Genomic DNA, 12,286 nt, shown 5'->3' with positions numbered 1-12,286 from the left:
AGTCTAAGGGGTTATTCTAGCTTCGCGCGAACGAGTAGGTGAGCTCATGGGCACAATCTGAGAGAATTTGCTAACACTGGTGTTATAAGCAAGAGCAGGGCTTTGTAGAATCTACTACCGGATCGGAGTCGCGACCCACCGAGAAGATCCGGCGAGAAACTCGGTGGGCTGCAAAGTCCACATCACGCAGGGTAATGTATTGCCGACACAATGTACGTGATCAAAGCGATGCGTAAGAATTTAGAAAAAATAAACACAATTGACTGTAATTTTGTATGTACTGTACTCAGTTGTTTTAAAGCCAATTATTGTTAAACAAATCAGCAATACGTTATCGGAAAGACACAATTAACCATTACATAAGAAACGAGCATGCGTAATTTATAAATTGTTCTGTTAAAATATTTTCTTGAATTGTGTATCATTTCTGATGTTTGTTTCCACTTTTTTTTAAACATTAAAGTTCTATAGATAGGTAACGAAATTCGATTCGGAGATAAATTTCTTCAGAAGATAGAAGACAGTCACAAACAATCGACGCTCTTTATTTAACGACCATAGACAAGTAAGTATAGAGAATCCATTTTTGCAAATACATTATTATATTAGAATTCTCTTACGATATTTGAAATTTATTGATATAAAAGATTTTTAAGATTTTTATATAAAAGAAGTATATTAACTTGAAGTATATTTATATTTACTTTTTTTCACAAACATACACAGAAATAATACATCAATTTTTATGAATTAACATCAATAAAACTATTTTTACTGTGTAATTAAGACGAGATCAGTGTGAGAAGCGGATGGAAGGAAAATTTAGAATTTTGATAAGCAAAAACTTCATCGGCTGCGTTCCACGATACTATCATAATGCACTAGTGCACAACCCTAGTGTACTAGAATCAAACAAATATAGAACCTATTTCTAATTAATTTATGACTCAATATTCTAAAATCGAGGCGTGAGGTTCCAGAGTAAGCTAAGGGTAATACGGCGAGAGCAGGCATGAAGGTGTTGCGGTCGTCGCGTGGACGGGGTGGATCAATATTCAATCCGATTAGTGGCGGCCCTAGTGACGTCACGGCGCCATGGGTATAGGGACTCGTGTCTCAAGCGAGAGAGTTTCACTTCAAAATGTCTCAACAAAACAGAAACGTATTTTTTAATTTGTGCAACGAAAATTCCAAGTAATTTTAATACAGCAGAGACATTTTAAAATGATTTTATGTGTTCTTGTGTTTTCCTAATATTATTGATTGCAAATAAACTTAAGCTTTTTTAATCTATATAAAGATTGTAATGTTTTCGATAAATAAGAAATAATAAATTTGGTACAAACAGAGAATGAAAAAGATAAATAAATAAAAAAAGTTATCAAATTAGTTTTGTGTTGAAATTGTTGTGTCATTTAAATACTTATTTATTGAAACATTTTTCAACATTCCAGGCATAAGGTAGTATATACTTATATGAGACGAATATATAAAACTATACGATTTTGTTTGCCACAAAACGAGCTAGGATACTTCTGAAGGGTACTGATGTTTTTATTCGTGAAAAGTAGATCCAACCTTAAGCTAAGGACAATATTGAATATAATTTTATAGTTTGAGATCATTGTTACTACTTTGCGACCGCGCATGCGACGCTGCGACTCAAACTAAGTCTTATTTATTTGTGTAGTGTGTGTGTGTGTGTGTGTGTAGTGTGGTGTGTGTGTGCGTGGTGCGGCAGGGTCACTGACCTAGCGAGACCTGCGCGAGGGGTCCGAAGACGGCGGGCGGGTCCTGCGCGGGCAGCGGGAAGTAGGCGGCGGAGAGCGCGGGCGGCGCGGGCAGCGGGCCCCCCACGCCCAGCCCCAGCACGCCGTGCTTCACCAGCAGCCCCAGCGCCGCGCCGATCTCGCTCACCCCAGCCTCGCTGTAGCCGGCCTGCCGCAGCGCGCCCTGCTCGCGACACACACACGTCTATACCATTATATTATGTACCATCTGCTTCACTTAGATTTCTATTACTTTCGAACTTGAACTTCTAATGCGACTTCGAAAAAGGTAGCGTTAAACGTTGAACGCTCCTGGGGAGGGGGAATAGAAAGAGACAGAGCGAGAGTGACTGCGCGGCACTCGGCCGCTCGCGCGTAGTATACATTTTACAGGCCAGCGCGAGCTTTAGCAACGAATGGCGGACAATATTTTAATTAAGTATTTAAAAATATATATGTATATTTATTTTTCTATATATAATTTAAAATATATATAATATAAATGTTGAAGATGTCGCATCTCTTATACACAGCATTTCCTATTACAAGAACAATCTGATTTAAGAATGATAAATGAAGAAAACCACAATACTACACATCGAAAAAGAAGTTTCACTTCATTCACATGCACCAAGTTGCACGCGTACCGTTTTTTTGTTGTTGTTGCTTAGATGGTATTAAATGGTTACCGGAGCCCATAGACATCTACAACGTTAAAGCCGCCATCCACCTTGAGACATGAGTTCTTAGGTCTCAGTTTTTACAGTACAACGGCTGCCCCACTCTTCAAACCGAAACGCATTACTACTTCACGGCAGAAATAGGCGGGATGGTGTCCCCTATCTGTGCGGACAAGTTGTTCTGTTATTGCTACATCGCACCTTGATGTGGTCGAGGGTGTGCTGCGTGATGGGCGCGGAGGGCGGGGTGCCGGGCGGCGCCAGGTACAGCTGCAGGGCGAGCGCGCCCAGCCCGCCCAGCGCGCCGCCGCCGTTCATCAGCACCCCGCCCACTCCGCCCACCGCACCGCCGAGCCCGTGACTCTGGAATCAAACAACACTCGTATTCCTCCACTCTCGTGAAGAGCATTATACTGTTCCCGTCACCCTCCGATCTCAAGTCCTTCAATAGAATACGTGGAAATGGACAAGTGATAGAACAAAATTTATTTATTAGTGACTTTGTCTTCTAGCATTAAAACTGTATAATCTCAAAACTTACTAATTGATGTGCCTTTGGAAAACATACAGCATTGTATTATGAAGAAGCAGTGTGTACTTGTGTACTTAGCTTAGATTCCTTGTCTATGTCCAACCATAGACCGTCAATTTAGTTCCATCTTTAGCCGCTAGGTGCTGCCAGCAAGTATAAAGGGAGCGCAGCCATCTTTGATCTTCATAGCGTTGTGTACTTTCGTACTGTGAAGTCGCAAGTCCACAAATATTTATTCGACTTCTTATTAATTGCAAAAAATATTTATTTTGTGTTTCTATGAGTGTTATTTTGCAATCATTACGAGTATTATTTACCAATCCTATCATCGGACGCCATGAATCACGCGTCATCTGTTGAAGGTGATGTTGAGTCAAGCTCCATAATTTCCGAGAGGGAAGATGTCCAGGCGAGACGCGATGGAGACGCCTCGCGTTCGAACAGCTCGTCAAGCGAAAAAGAACAAAAGGAGTCTCTGCGTAAGAAACGACGGGATTCAAAGGTAACGGTCGATCTTCGAATCGGCTCGTTATCCCACCAGGTCAGTGACGTTGTAAATCTAATAATGCATCAACTGTGTGTAACAATTGAATGTAACGAAAAATGTTGTAAACAAATTGATCTCGTCAATACGGAAATTTTGACAAAAACACAACAGATTTAAACTAATAATCTTTGTAACATAATTACTGAAAACTTTGACAAATCGTCTCCGTCGTACAAGTTACCCGTAAAAAGCGTTTTAAATTGTATACGGAAAAAAGGGCCGTATGTATAGAAATAACACGTCAAAGTTTAATTTCCGTGGTCTCTAACAAAGTATCCTGTTGCCAACGCACCACTCATTGAGGAATTTTTGTTTGATAATAGTAAATTGAAATCTATTCAGTCCCTCGGAGGGCTACAATCCTATTTGTCACGATCTCGTACAAAAGGTAAGCCAAACATTATAAACAATCATAGTCTGTAACATCTGGCACAATCCAGAGGGGGGCAATTGAAGACACCGACGGGAGGCACTGAGTGCCACCAAAATTGTAATAATTTGTAAACCATGTATGGTTACCAAATACCGTAAAAAAAAAAAAAAAAAAAAACAAAAAAAAAAAAAAAAAAAAACTACCTTTTTTCTGCGGAAGAAAAGCGACGGATCAATGCGTCCAATTTTGGATCTTCGAGAGTTGAACAAGGTCGTAAAGATAAAACACCTAACTGTTTTCGGACACCTAGGTACCAAACTTTCTCCACCCAGGGGACTGGATGATAGAATTGAACATTTCTCAGGAATATTTTTCTAGTATCAGTCGCAAAATTTCGTCGATACTTCTTGAGGATCAGTACCAAGGTACCAGTATCAGTACCTCCAGGAAGGAATCGGTACCTTCTTATGAGTTAGTATGAAATGACATGCCTACCCTTCGGTCTGGCTTCAGAGCCACACCTTTTTGCTTCTATAACATGCGGGTCGCAGAGACCTTGCGTGCAAAGGGAACTCGAGTGCTAGTGTCTACTAGACGACTTCCTTTTTGGTCGACCAAGACAAATCCAAGTTGAAACTTCAGGCTGCAGAAGCCGTGAAGCTTTTGGATTAACCTTTTTTGCTTCCATAACATGCTGGGTCGCAGAGACCTTGCGTGCAAAAGGAACTCGAGTGCTAGTCTACCTAGACGACTTCCTTTTGGTCGACCAAAATAAATCCAAGTTGAAACTTCAGGCTGCAGAAGCTGTGAAGGTTTTGGATTATCTGGGCTGGCATGTCAATTTCCATTATATAGGGTGCTCGGTCGCTCGGTCGCTCGGTCGCGGAGATATTGCGTGCAAAGTCGAGTGCTAGCTTACCTACACGACTTAATCTTGTTTCACCAAGACAAATAAACGTTTTTGTTCCCATAGCATGCTCGGTCGCGGAGACCTTGCGTACATAGGGAAGTCAAATGTTAACGTACCTACGCGACTTTCTCTTGGTCCTTGAAGACAAATACACCTTTTTGCTTCCACAGCATGCTCGGTCGCGGAGGCATTGCGTGCAAAATCGAAGTGCTAGCTTACTTACACGATATGATCTTGTTTCACCAAGACAAATAAACGTTTTTGCTCCCATAGCATGCTCGGTCGCGAAGACCTTACGTACATAGGGAAGTCAAATGTTAACCTACCTACACGACTTTTTCTTGGTCCATGAAGACAAATACACCTTTTTTGCTTGCATAGCATGCTCGGTCGCGGAAACATTGCGTGCAAAGGGATGTTGAGTGTTATCCCACCTACGCAAATCCCACCAGGTCCATCAAAAGAAGTCCAAGTTGAGTCTTCAGGCCACATAAGCTGTAAAGCTCTTGGATTATTTGGGCTGCCAAGTCAGCCTTACAAAAAATCAATTAGTACACTGGTTCAAGAGATGACATGTCTAGGGATTCGATGGAAAATTGCGAGAAACGAAGTGGCCACTCAACAACATCCTAGCTCAAACTCTGACGGAATTACATCAATCTAGGCTAACTTGCAAATTTTCTTGCGAAGTTTCAAGAAAAGGGGTAAAAAACAGGCCATCCTGCATGTGTTAACAATTAAATGCAGTGCTGACGCGAAGCCACATGTTAGACATTGCCGATACACAAAACCAACCATTTCCTGGCAACGGAAGCTTCGGACATGTGTAGGGGTTACAAATGCAGTGCTGACGCGGAGCCACATGTCAAACATTGCCGAGACCCAAAACCAACCATTTCCTGGCAACGGAAGCTTCGGAAATGGGTAGGGGTTACAATTAGACAAAATATTAACGTCCTGTCTATGGTCAGCTCAACAACAGAAACGGCTCACCCACAAAAGAGCTATTTGCAATGGTAGTGACAATCAAAATGAATCTGAAAGTATTTCACTAACGTTGACCTTTCGATTTTTAAACCTAAGCGATAAGTTCAAGATAACTGTCAGCTTATCTCTCGGGGAGATACAACATCATAGCCGACAGGCTATCACGAGGAAATCAACCTGCGAAATGGCACTTTTTACCACAAGTGACCACAAAAGTTTTTCGAAAGTGGGGTCATCCGGATATAAACCCATTCGCCGACCAAGATTGGATACCTTCAGCAGACCGTAGAGGATGCAACTAGCATGGAGAATTCCTCCTCTCAACCTTCTCCCCAAAGTACTGACTCACTTCAACAGTGTCTAGGGAACCTACCGGGTAGTGTTCCCAGACTGAGCGAAAGCATTTGGGTTTCCAAGCCCTCAGATCCCGAACGCTAGATAACTCGCACGAAATCCAAAACCTGCCTCCTCCACAGGTTAAACATTAACCCTGAAAGCTTAGAAAGGGGGGGGGGAGGTTGTACAAATAATGACTGGTCTAAACAGGAGAAGATTTGTTGAAAATTAACTGGTGTCAATCCACTTTGTCAGCATACTTACCAGCAACTAGAAGATGGTGCATATGGTGCTACAGTTTTAAAATTGATCCTAAGCCTGCAGATGTTGCCAAATTCTTTCTTCTTTTCCAAAAAGAAAATTTTGCCTATAAAACAATCCTTCTGCATCATAAAGCAGCGCTGTCGACTTTGTGTGGGCGAAATACTTGTAGGACAGCAAACATTCTCAAGCTCTCTAATAAAAATTGCTAATTTAAAAAAGCCATCGGAATAGCTAAACAAAATTCAACTACTTATTACAATTTTACTAAGTGTAGTCCCATTCACATGAGATCCGAGAATAGTTCTAAACTGGTTTTCTTCAAACCCAGCCACCACATCACGCCTCAATGTAGCTTGAAGGACACCAACAACCATGTTGCTGGCTACGGGACGCAGAGTTAATGACCTTACTTTGCTCAACATTTCTAAAGACAGTTTCTTTGATAACAGAGAAAAACATCTTTCTGATACCAGTCTTTGGGTCTAAAATTGAAATCCATTTTCGTCAATAATCTGCATAAGTGCTTTCTAAACATGAAACTAAAGACATGCCCGGTAAGATTCGTAAGGACTTTTTTCTAACTATGTGTGTTGTCACAAAAGCGGCATCCCGTACTGTAATTGGAAACTGGTCTTCGTTCAACCTTACGAGGTAATGGCATCAACGCATCTCTAAGAAGTGGTAGATCAGCAGTAGCCTTTGAGATGGATTGATAATGAACCAATGGACGAAATACTTTCTAGAGGCAATTGCAAATCATCCAAACGTTTACAATAATTATTGCCGAATAATAGAGCTTCGTAAAGATCCTCACGATTCTTTTTTTCAACACATTTACTTCTACATGATGTATATACATCATTTATACAATTTATACATTTTCTTGTATATACAAGATAAAATGTTTATTACAAACTTATAAATATTTTTTAATTATTGAATTAACGTGGAAGTTAACAACTGTTTTTTCGATTTAATAATTATATAAATTATGAACATTATCATTGCGCTTCATAATTTTATTATGGCTTTACCTATTTCATCATAGCGTTGTGCTTAATAATTTCACCAGCAGATAACAAACACGTCTTCATAATACAATGCTGTATGTTTTCCAAAGGCACATCAATATTACGGTTTTACATAACAATAAAACCGATATTATGTGCCGAGAAGGAAAACATACAGCATTGCAGGAAGTTCTTCCTGGTGAAGACTATGAAGATCAAAGATGGCTGCGCTCCCTTTATACTTGCTGGCAGCACCTAGCGGCTAAAGATGGAACTAAATTGACGGTCTATGGTTGGACATAGACAAGGAATCTAAGCTAAGTACACAAGTACACACTGCTTCTTCATAATACAATGCTGTATGTTTTCCTTCTCGGCACATAATATCGGTTTTATTGTTATGTAAAACCGTAATATTTTACAGGAGACTCTTTTAAAGGTTTAACATGTGATATTTTTAATATTAATCATCTTTGCAACATTTATTTTTACCAGTTACATTATCTGTCTTTTAAAGTAAGATAAAATTATGTATTAATTTTGTTAATAGTAGTCAAAACATAGGTAAACTAAAAAAAAAACTAAAACTAAGCTACGCTCTTTTGAGAGTATTTATGAGAAAAATACTGGTGATACCAAATGATTCCACATACTAACTCAATTTCGAATATTTTTAGAAATTGTACACTTTTAATGCGAAAAGACGACTTGTCAGTAAGCTCTAAATACCACAACTATTATTAAAATATTAATTGCTATACATATTATGTTATATGCAGCATATAGTAACAGTTCGACTGACCCACTCTCGTACTACCAGCTTGCCACGCGTGGTACAGCGTATTGAATGTATCACAACCCTGAACATTTCCCCCGTGAACCCCTCATACGTTCTGGTTTGAAAGATGAGACTGGCCTTATATTATACATTTGAGGTTTCAACCTCATGTCTCAAGGCGTGTGGCGACATTCACGTAATGATGTCTATGGGCTCAGTTAATCACTTTAATACTAGAAAGAAGAATAAATATTTTTGACAACAACCCACAAGATCTCGAGAAACAGGATATCAATCTAACAAGACGTCGACGAGACGCCAGCCTCCACCACTTACTCAACAAGATCCCCATCATTCCTCCATATCACTTGGAACTTAAACAATAATTCGGTTTTGGGTATCAAAATGCCAATACAAGACCAGGCAGACTGACATACGTAATTACTGTTTCGCAGCAGAAATGGGCAAAGTCTTGCCCTACCCACGATAATGACTTCATTTCACTAATCACTGCGTTAGATTTTCTTATTACCCGAATTATAATGGTTATTAAGACACAGGACTGTAAGGACTTAAGGGAAACGGCTCTGAAAACAAAATGGCACTAATAAACAACTTTGATATAAGCCGTAAACCGAAGAGATTTGAATTGAAGTACGTGTTACATTGCGAGACAAAGCACCCGCAATCAACAGCGAACAAAACTGAAACTGCGGGAGCAGTGACCCTGCGCGTCAGCTAATTTCTTCGTGTTACATGGCGCGCTGTACAATTTTTAAAGCATTATACCTCTCTGTCATTTCGTTATCGTGAACGGTTCGCCTGAGCGATATTTCGTGATTGTAAATTAAAGGTATAAATATAAAACTTTTACTAATGGAGGTAATTGTAGAAATGGCGCTCGATTGTGCACGATCACAAAATTTCAATAAACATTACAAAACAACGTGTAAGCATGTGTGTGCGTTGTATTTGTGTGTGTGTGTCTGTGTGTGTGTGCTTCATATAAAATGTCGTTCGTAACGATGACTTATCGCCTGCTTTGGCAATGGCTGTACACAGTACTACATACAAGCAAACCAATGTTATCTATTTACGTTTGAAACAGTACTAAATTCCTTTAGTTTGGTATATTATTTTGAAACGTTTTATTTTTATTGCCCTTGTAGGCAGACGAGCGCACGGCCCACCTGATGGTGAGTGGTTACCGTCGCCCATGGACTTCGGCAATGCCAGGGGCAGAGCCAAGCCGCTGCCTACCTATTATAAAACTATTATAAAACGGTTGTTTACCGTTTCAATACACAAATAATAGCACTGAATATTTATTCTAAACATTTGACTACACAAATATTAATCTTCAAAGACACAAAATGTCTTAGTACATGCCACTTGTCGGAATTCTGCGGACGGTTATATGCAGTAGTGCACATCGAAGTGAACGACAATTTTATATCAATGTATATCCAATTATACCACACCAATTAAGTTCAAGATGAATGGCGTGTTGTTGGCTTGTTAAAGACCCTCGACAATAATTTTGACACTAAAGTTTTGTTGCATTTTGATAATTTCTATTATCTCCATATCGACTTGTGTAAGGCTCTTTGGTTTATGCGACTTTTTTGCCACTTCACAGGAGAAAAAATATTGTAACAAAAAAACTTCTTCAGCAATTTGAATGGAGTAAGCTTAATTGAAGTTTAATTAAAAACATCGAACTGTTGATGCTAGTACCAAATATAAATTGAATATGCAATTTCGAAAAGGGCACATCTCTGAAAATGTAAAATGTTCAGGAAATGAAAAAAAACTGATTATTTTCTATAAAGCCGTTTAAAATTTAAAATATTAACTTTTCAGATATATTTTAGTGTTAATTAGCAATTGAAAGTTACTGAAATTATTATAAAATGGGCGTAGGTAAGCCTCAAAGCTACCATGAATGTGAAAAAACGTATTTGACAAAATATGCGACATGTGCCCTTTTCGAAATTGCATATTCAATTATAATACGCCTTTAATTACAAAGATAAATGTCCTGTATTAAGCGAGATGTCGCTTATACCAAATAGCCTTTCACCTCTAGATATGTTATATCCTCTGCGGGCCTCACTTAGATGTCAATAAATATGACACCACCCTTAAATTGTGAAAATGCCGTACCATTTTGACTGAACTCGAGCACTAGACTATAACAACTTCATTACAAGTTACGTCATTTGACAGAAAGAAAGATTAGCCACATTAAACTTAGGTTACATTTTTTTTAATTTTTTTTCGTGATTTAAAATATTTTTTTTTTTTTTTTTGTTACTATCAGTTGTATTAACACCCCTTATCTTCGGTTGCATGTTTCATGCTAACATATTAAATAGCGATAAAATATTAAGTGGATACAACTTTATGATATTATTGTAATTCCCTAAAATAAAAGTAAGCCCATCCCTACGAACAAATGACGTCAATCAAGATTTGGAACATCATCAACCCCAAGACCCTTACCAAGCCAACAGCACCCTCCCCCCTCAATTTCGATATATACCCCCACCCCTGCGGTATGTATGTGCGTGTGTCACCTCTTTCACCTCGGCGGTGGGTACAGCGTAGGGCGATCCCGTCGGATTGTAGTTGGCGACCGGTCCGGCCACGTCCGCGTACGAGACGTTGGGGCACGACCCGGACTGTGGGTCATCAACCACCTTCTGAAGGATCATGAGGCAGGCCTTCTTGTTGCTTTCCTTCTCGCCTGAAATTAACAATTTTTTTATTGCATAGATGGGTGGGCGAGCTCACAGCTCACCTGGTGTTCAGTGGTTACCGGAGCCCATAGACATATACAGCGTAAATGCCGCCACCCACCTTGAAATATGAGTTCTAAGGTCTCGACTCACAAGAGGTCCTACCACCAGTAATATTTGACTAAGTATGATTTGACTAAGAAATGTTTCCTGTGGAGGTCTGATCTGATTTGTCGATTAGGGGGGGTCTTCGTTTTTTAATACTCCCCGAATGATTTACTATAAATAGAAAATACAGTGGTGTGAAACTTATCCTGTACCTGTGTAAGTGACTTTCAGAAAACTGAGCAATTACGGGAGCTCATAGAATTCCTGTTTTTATATACACTAGTGAACGAGTTCACGACTGGTCTAGTGGTTACCGAAACCCATAAATGTAACAAGGTAAGTGCCTCCACCTACTGAAATATGAGGTCATGTCTCAATTGTACAGTACAACGGTTGTCCCACCCTTCACAACAGGTATGCATAGCTATTTCGGGGTAGAAAGAGGTACCTTACAGTACCGGGCTTACAATGGACTCTACCATCAGCAATTACACAAATAATAATAGTATTACAAAAGGGCGAAATCAAAAGCTTTCGTAAATAGATAGGTAATAGATCGGTCCCCCATATCAGAATCGACAGGCGGGTAAAAAAAGGGGGGTGATCCCCTCCCCGCGGCGGAACATCATAAGGTTTAGCAATCAAATAACCAAAGTGTTCCGGATTACAAAACGCCCCTCGCCTCCAACACGAGGTCGCGTTATCGGAACGCCCACACGTCTCGTTACTACTAATGATCGTTTTATTGATTTTATATTTAAAACAGTTCGAAATAACTCGCAGTACACGCAAAAAAAAAGCATTTCACTGTAAATCATTGAACAGAAGCTAAGTTTTTTTAATATCAGGTTCGATGTGCGCCCAAAGATAGACATATGCTGGATGCTTGAATTTTTTATTGTATTAACATACATTTTTAATTTTTTTTATATCGGTTCAATGGGTGAACTATCATCTCACGGCCCGCCTGGTGTTAAGTGGTTACCGGAGCCCATAGAAATCTATAACGTAAATGCCGCCTCCCACCTTGATACATGAGTCCAAGTCTCAGTTTTTACAGTATTTACAGAATCTTATATTCTATTCTATAGACTAAGCAATGTACCTATTAATAGAGTTGAAAATAGAAATAAAAGCAGAGGTTAAGTAGGAAAGATGAGTTACCACTACTGTGATGATGGGCAATTATTTTCACCTACCTTAAAGCCCCTAGATGTTACGAACGTAGAGGCATTAGATTTGCCACTTATT

At 39.5% G+C, this 12,286-nt stretch overlaps 1 protein-coding gene across 8 annotated transcripts in view; it reads right to left on the bottom strand.

Moving 5' to 3' along the window:
* pasilla (RNA-binding protein Nova-1-like protein passilla) overlaps nucleotides 1–12,286 on the bottom strand; it is a 90,222-nt gene that overhangs the window by 8,921 nt on the left and 69,015 nt on the right. For 6 of the 8 annotated variants that reach the window (XR_016325382.1, XM_028186336.2, XM_028186337.2 and 3 more), the window contains 3 exons: nucleotides 10,766–10,935; nucleotides 2,651–2,812; nucleotides 1,752–1,953 (listed from right to left, as the gene is read on the bottom strand). Coding sequence is in view for 7 of the 8 variants with exons in the window: in XM_028186336.2 (XP_028042137.2) it covers nucleotides 1,752–1,953; nucleotides 2,651–2,812; nucleotides 10,766–10,935 (534 nt within the window). In the remaining variant the exon portion in view is untranslated. The remainder of the gene's footprint in view (nucleotides 1–1,751; nucleotides 1,954–2,650; nucleotides 2,813–10,765; nucleotides 10,936–12,286) is intronic. The other 2 variants (XM_089738413.1, XM_028186334.2) reach the window with 1 other exon arrangement.

This window comes from Bombyx mandarina, chromosome 25, assembly GCF_030267445.1.
Source record: "Bombyx mandarina strain Sakado chromosome 25, ASM3026744v2".
Taxonomy (NCBI): Eukaryota; Metazoa; Arthropoda; class Insecta; order Lepidoptera; family Bombycidae; genus Bombyx; species Bombyx mandarina.
This window is presented reverse-complemented; position numbering and strand designations above follow the sequence as displayed.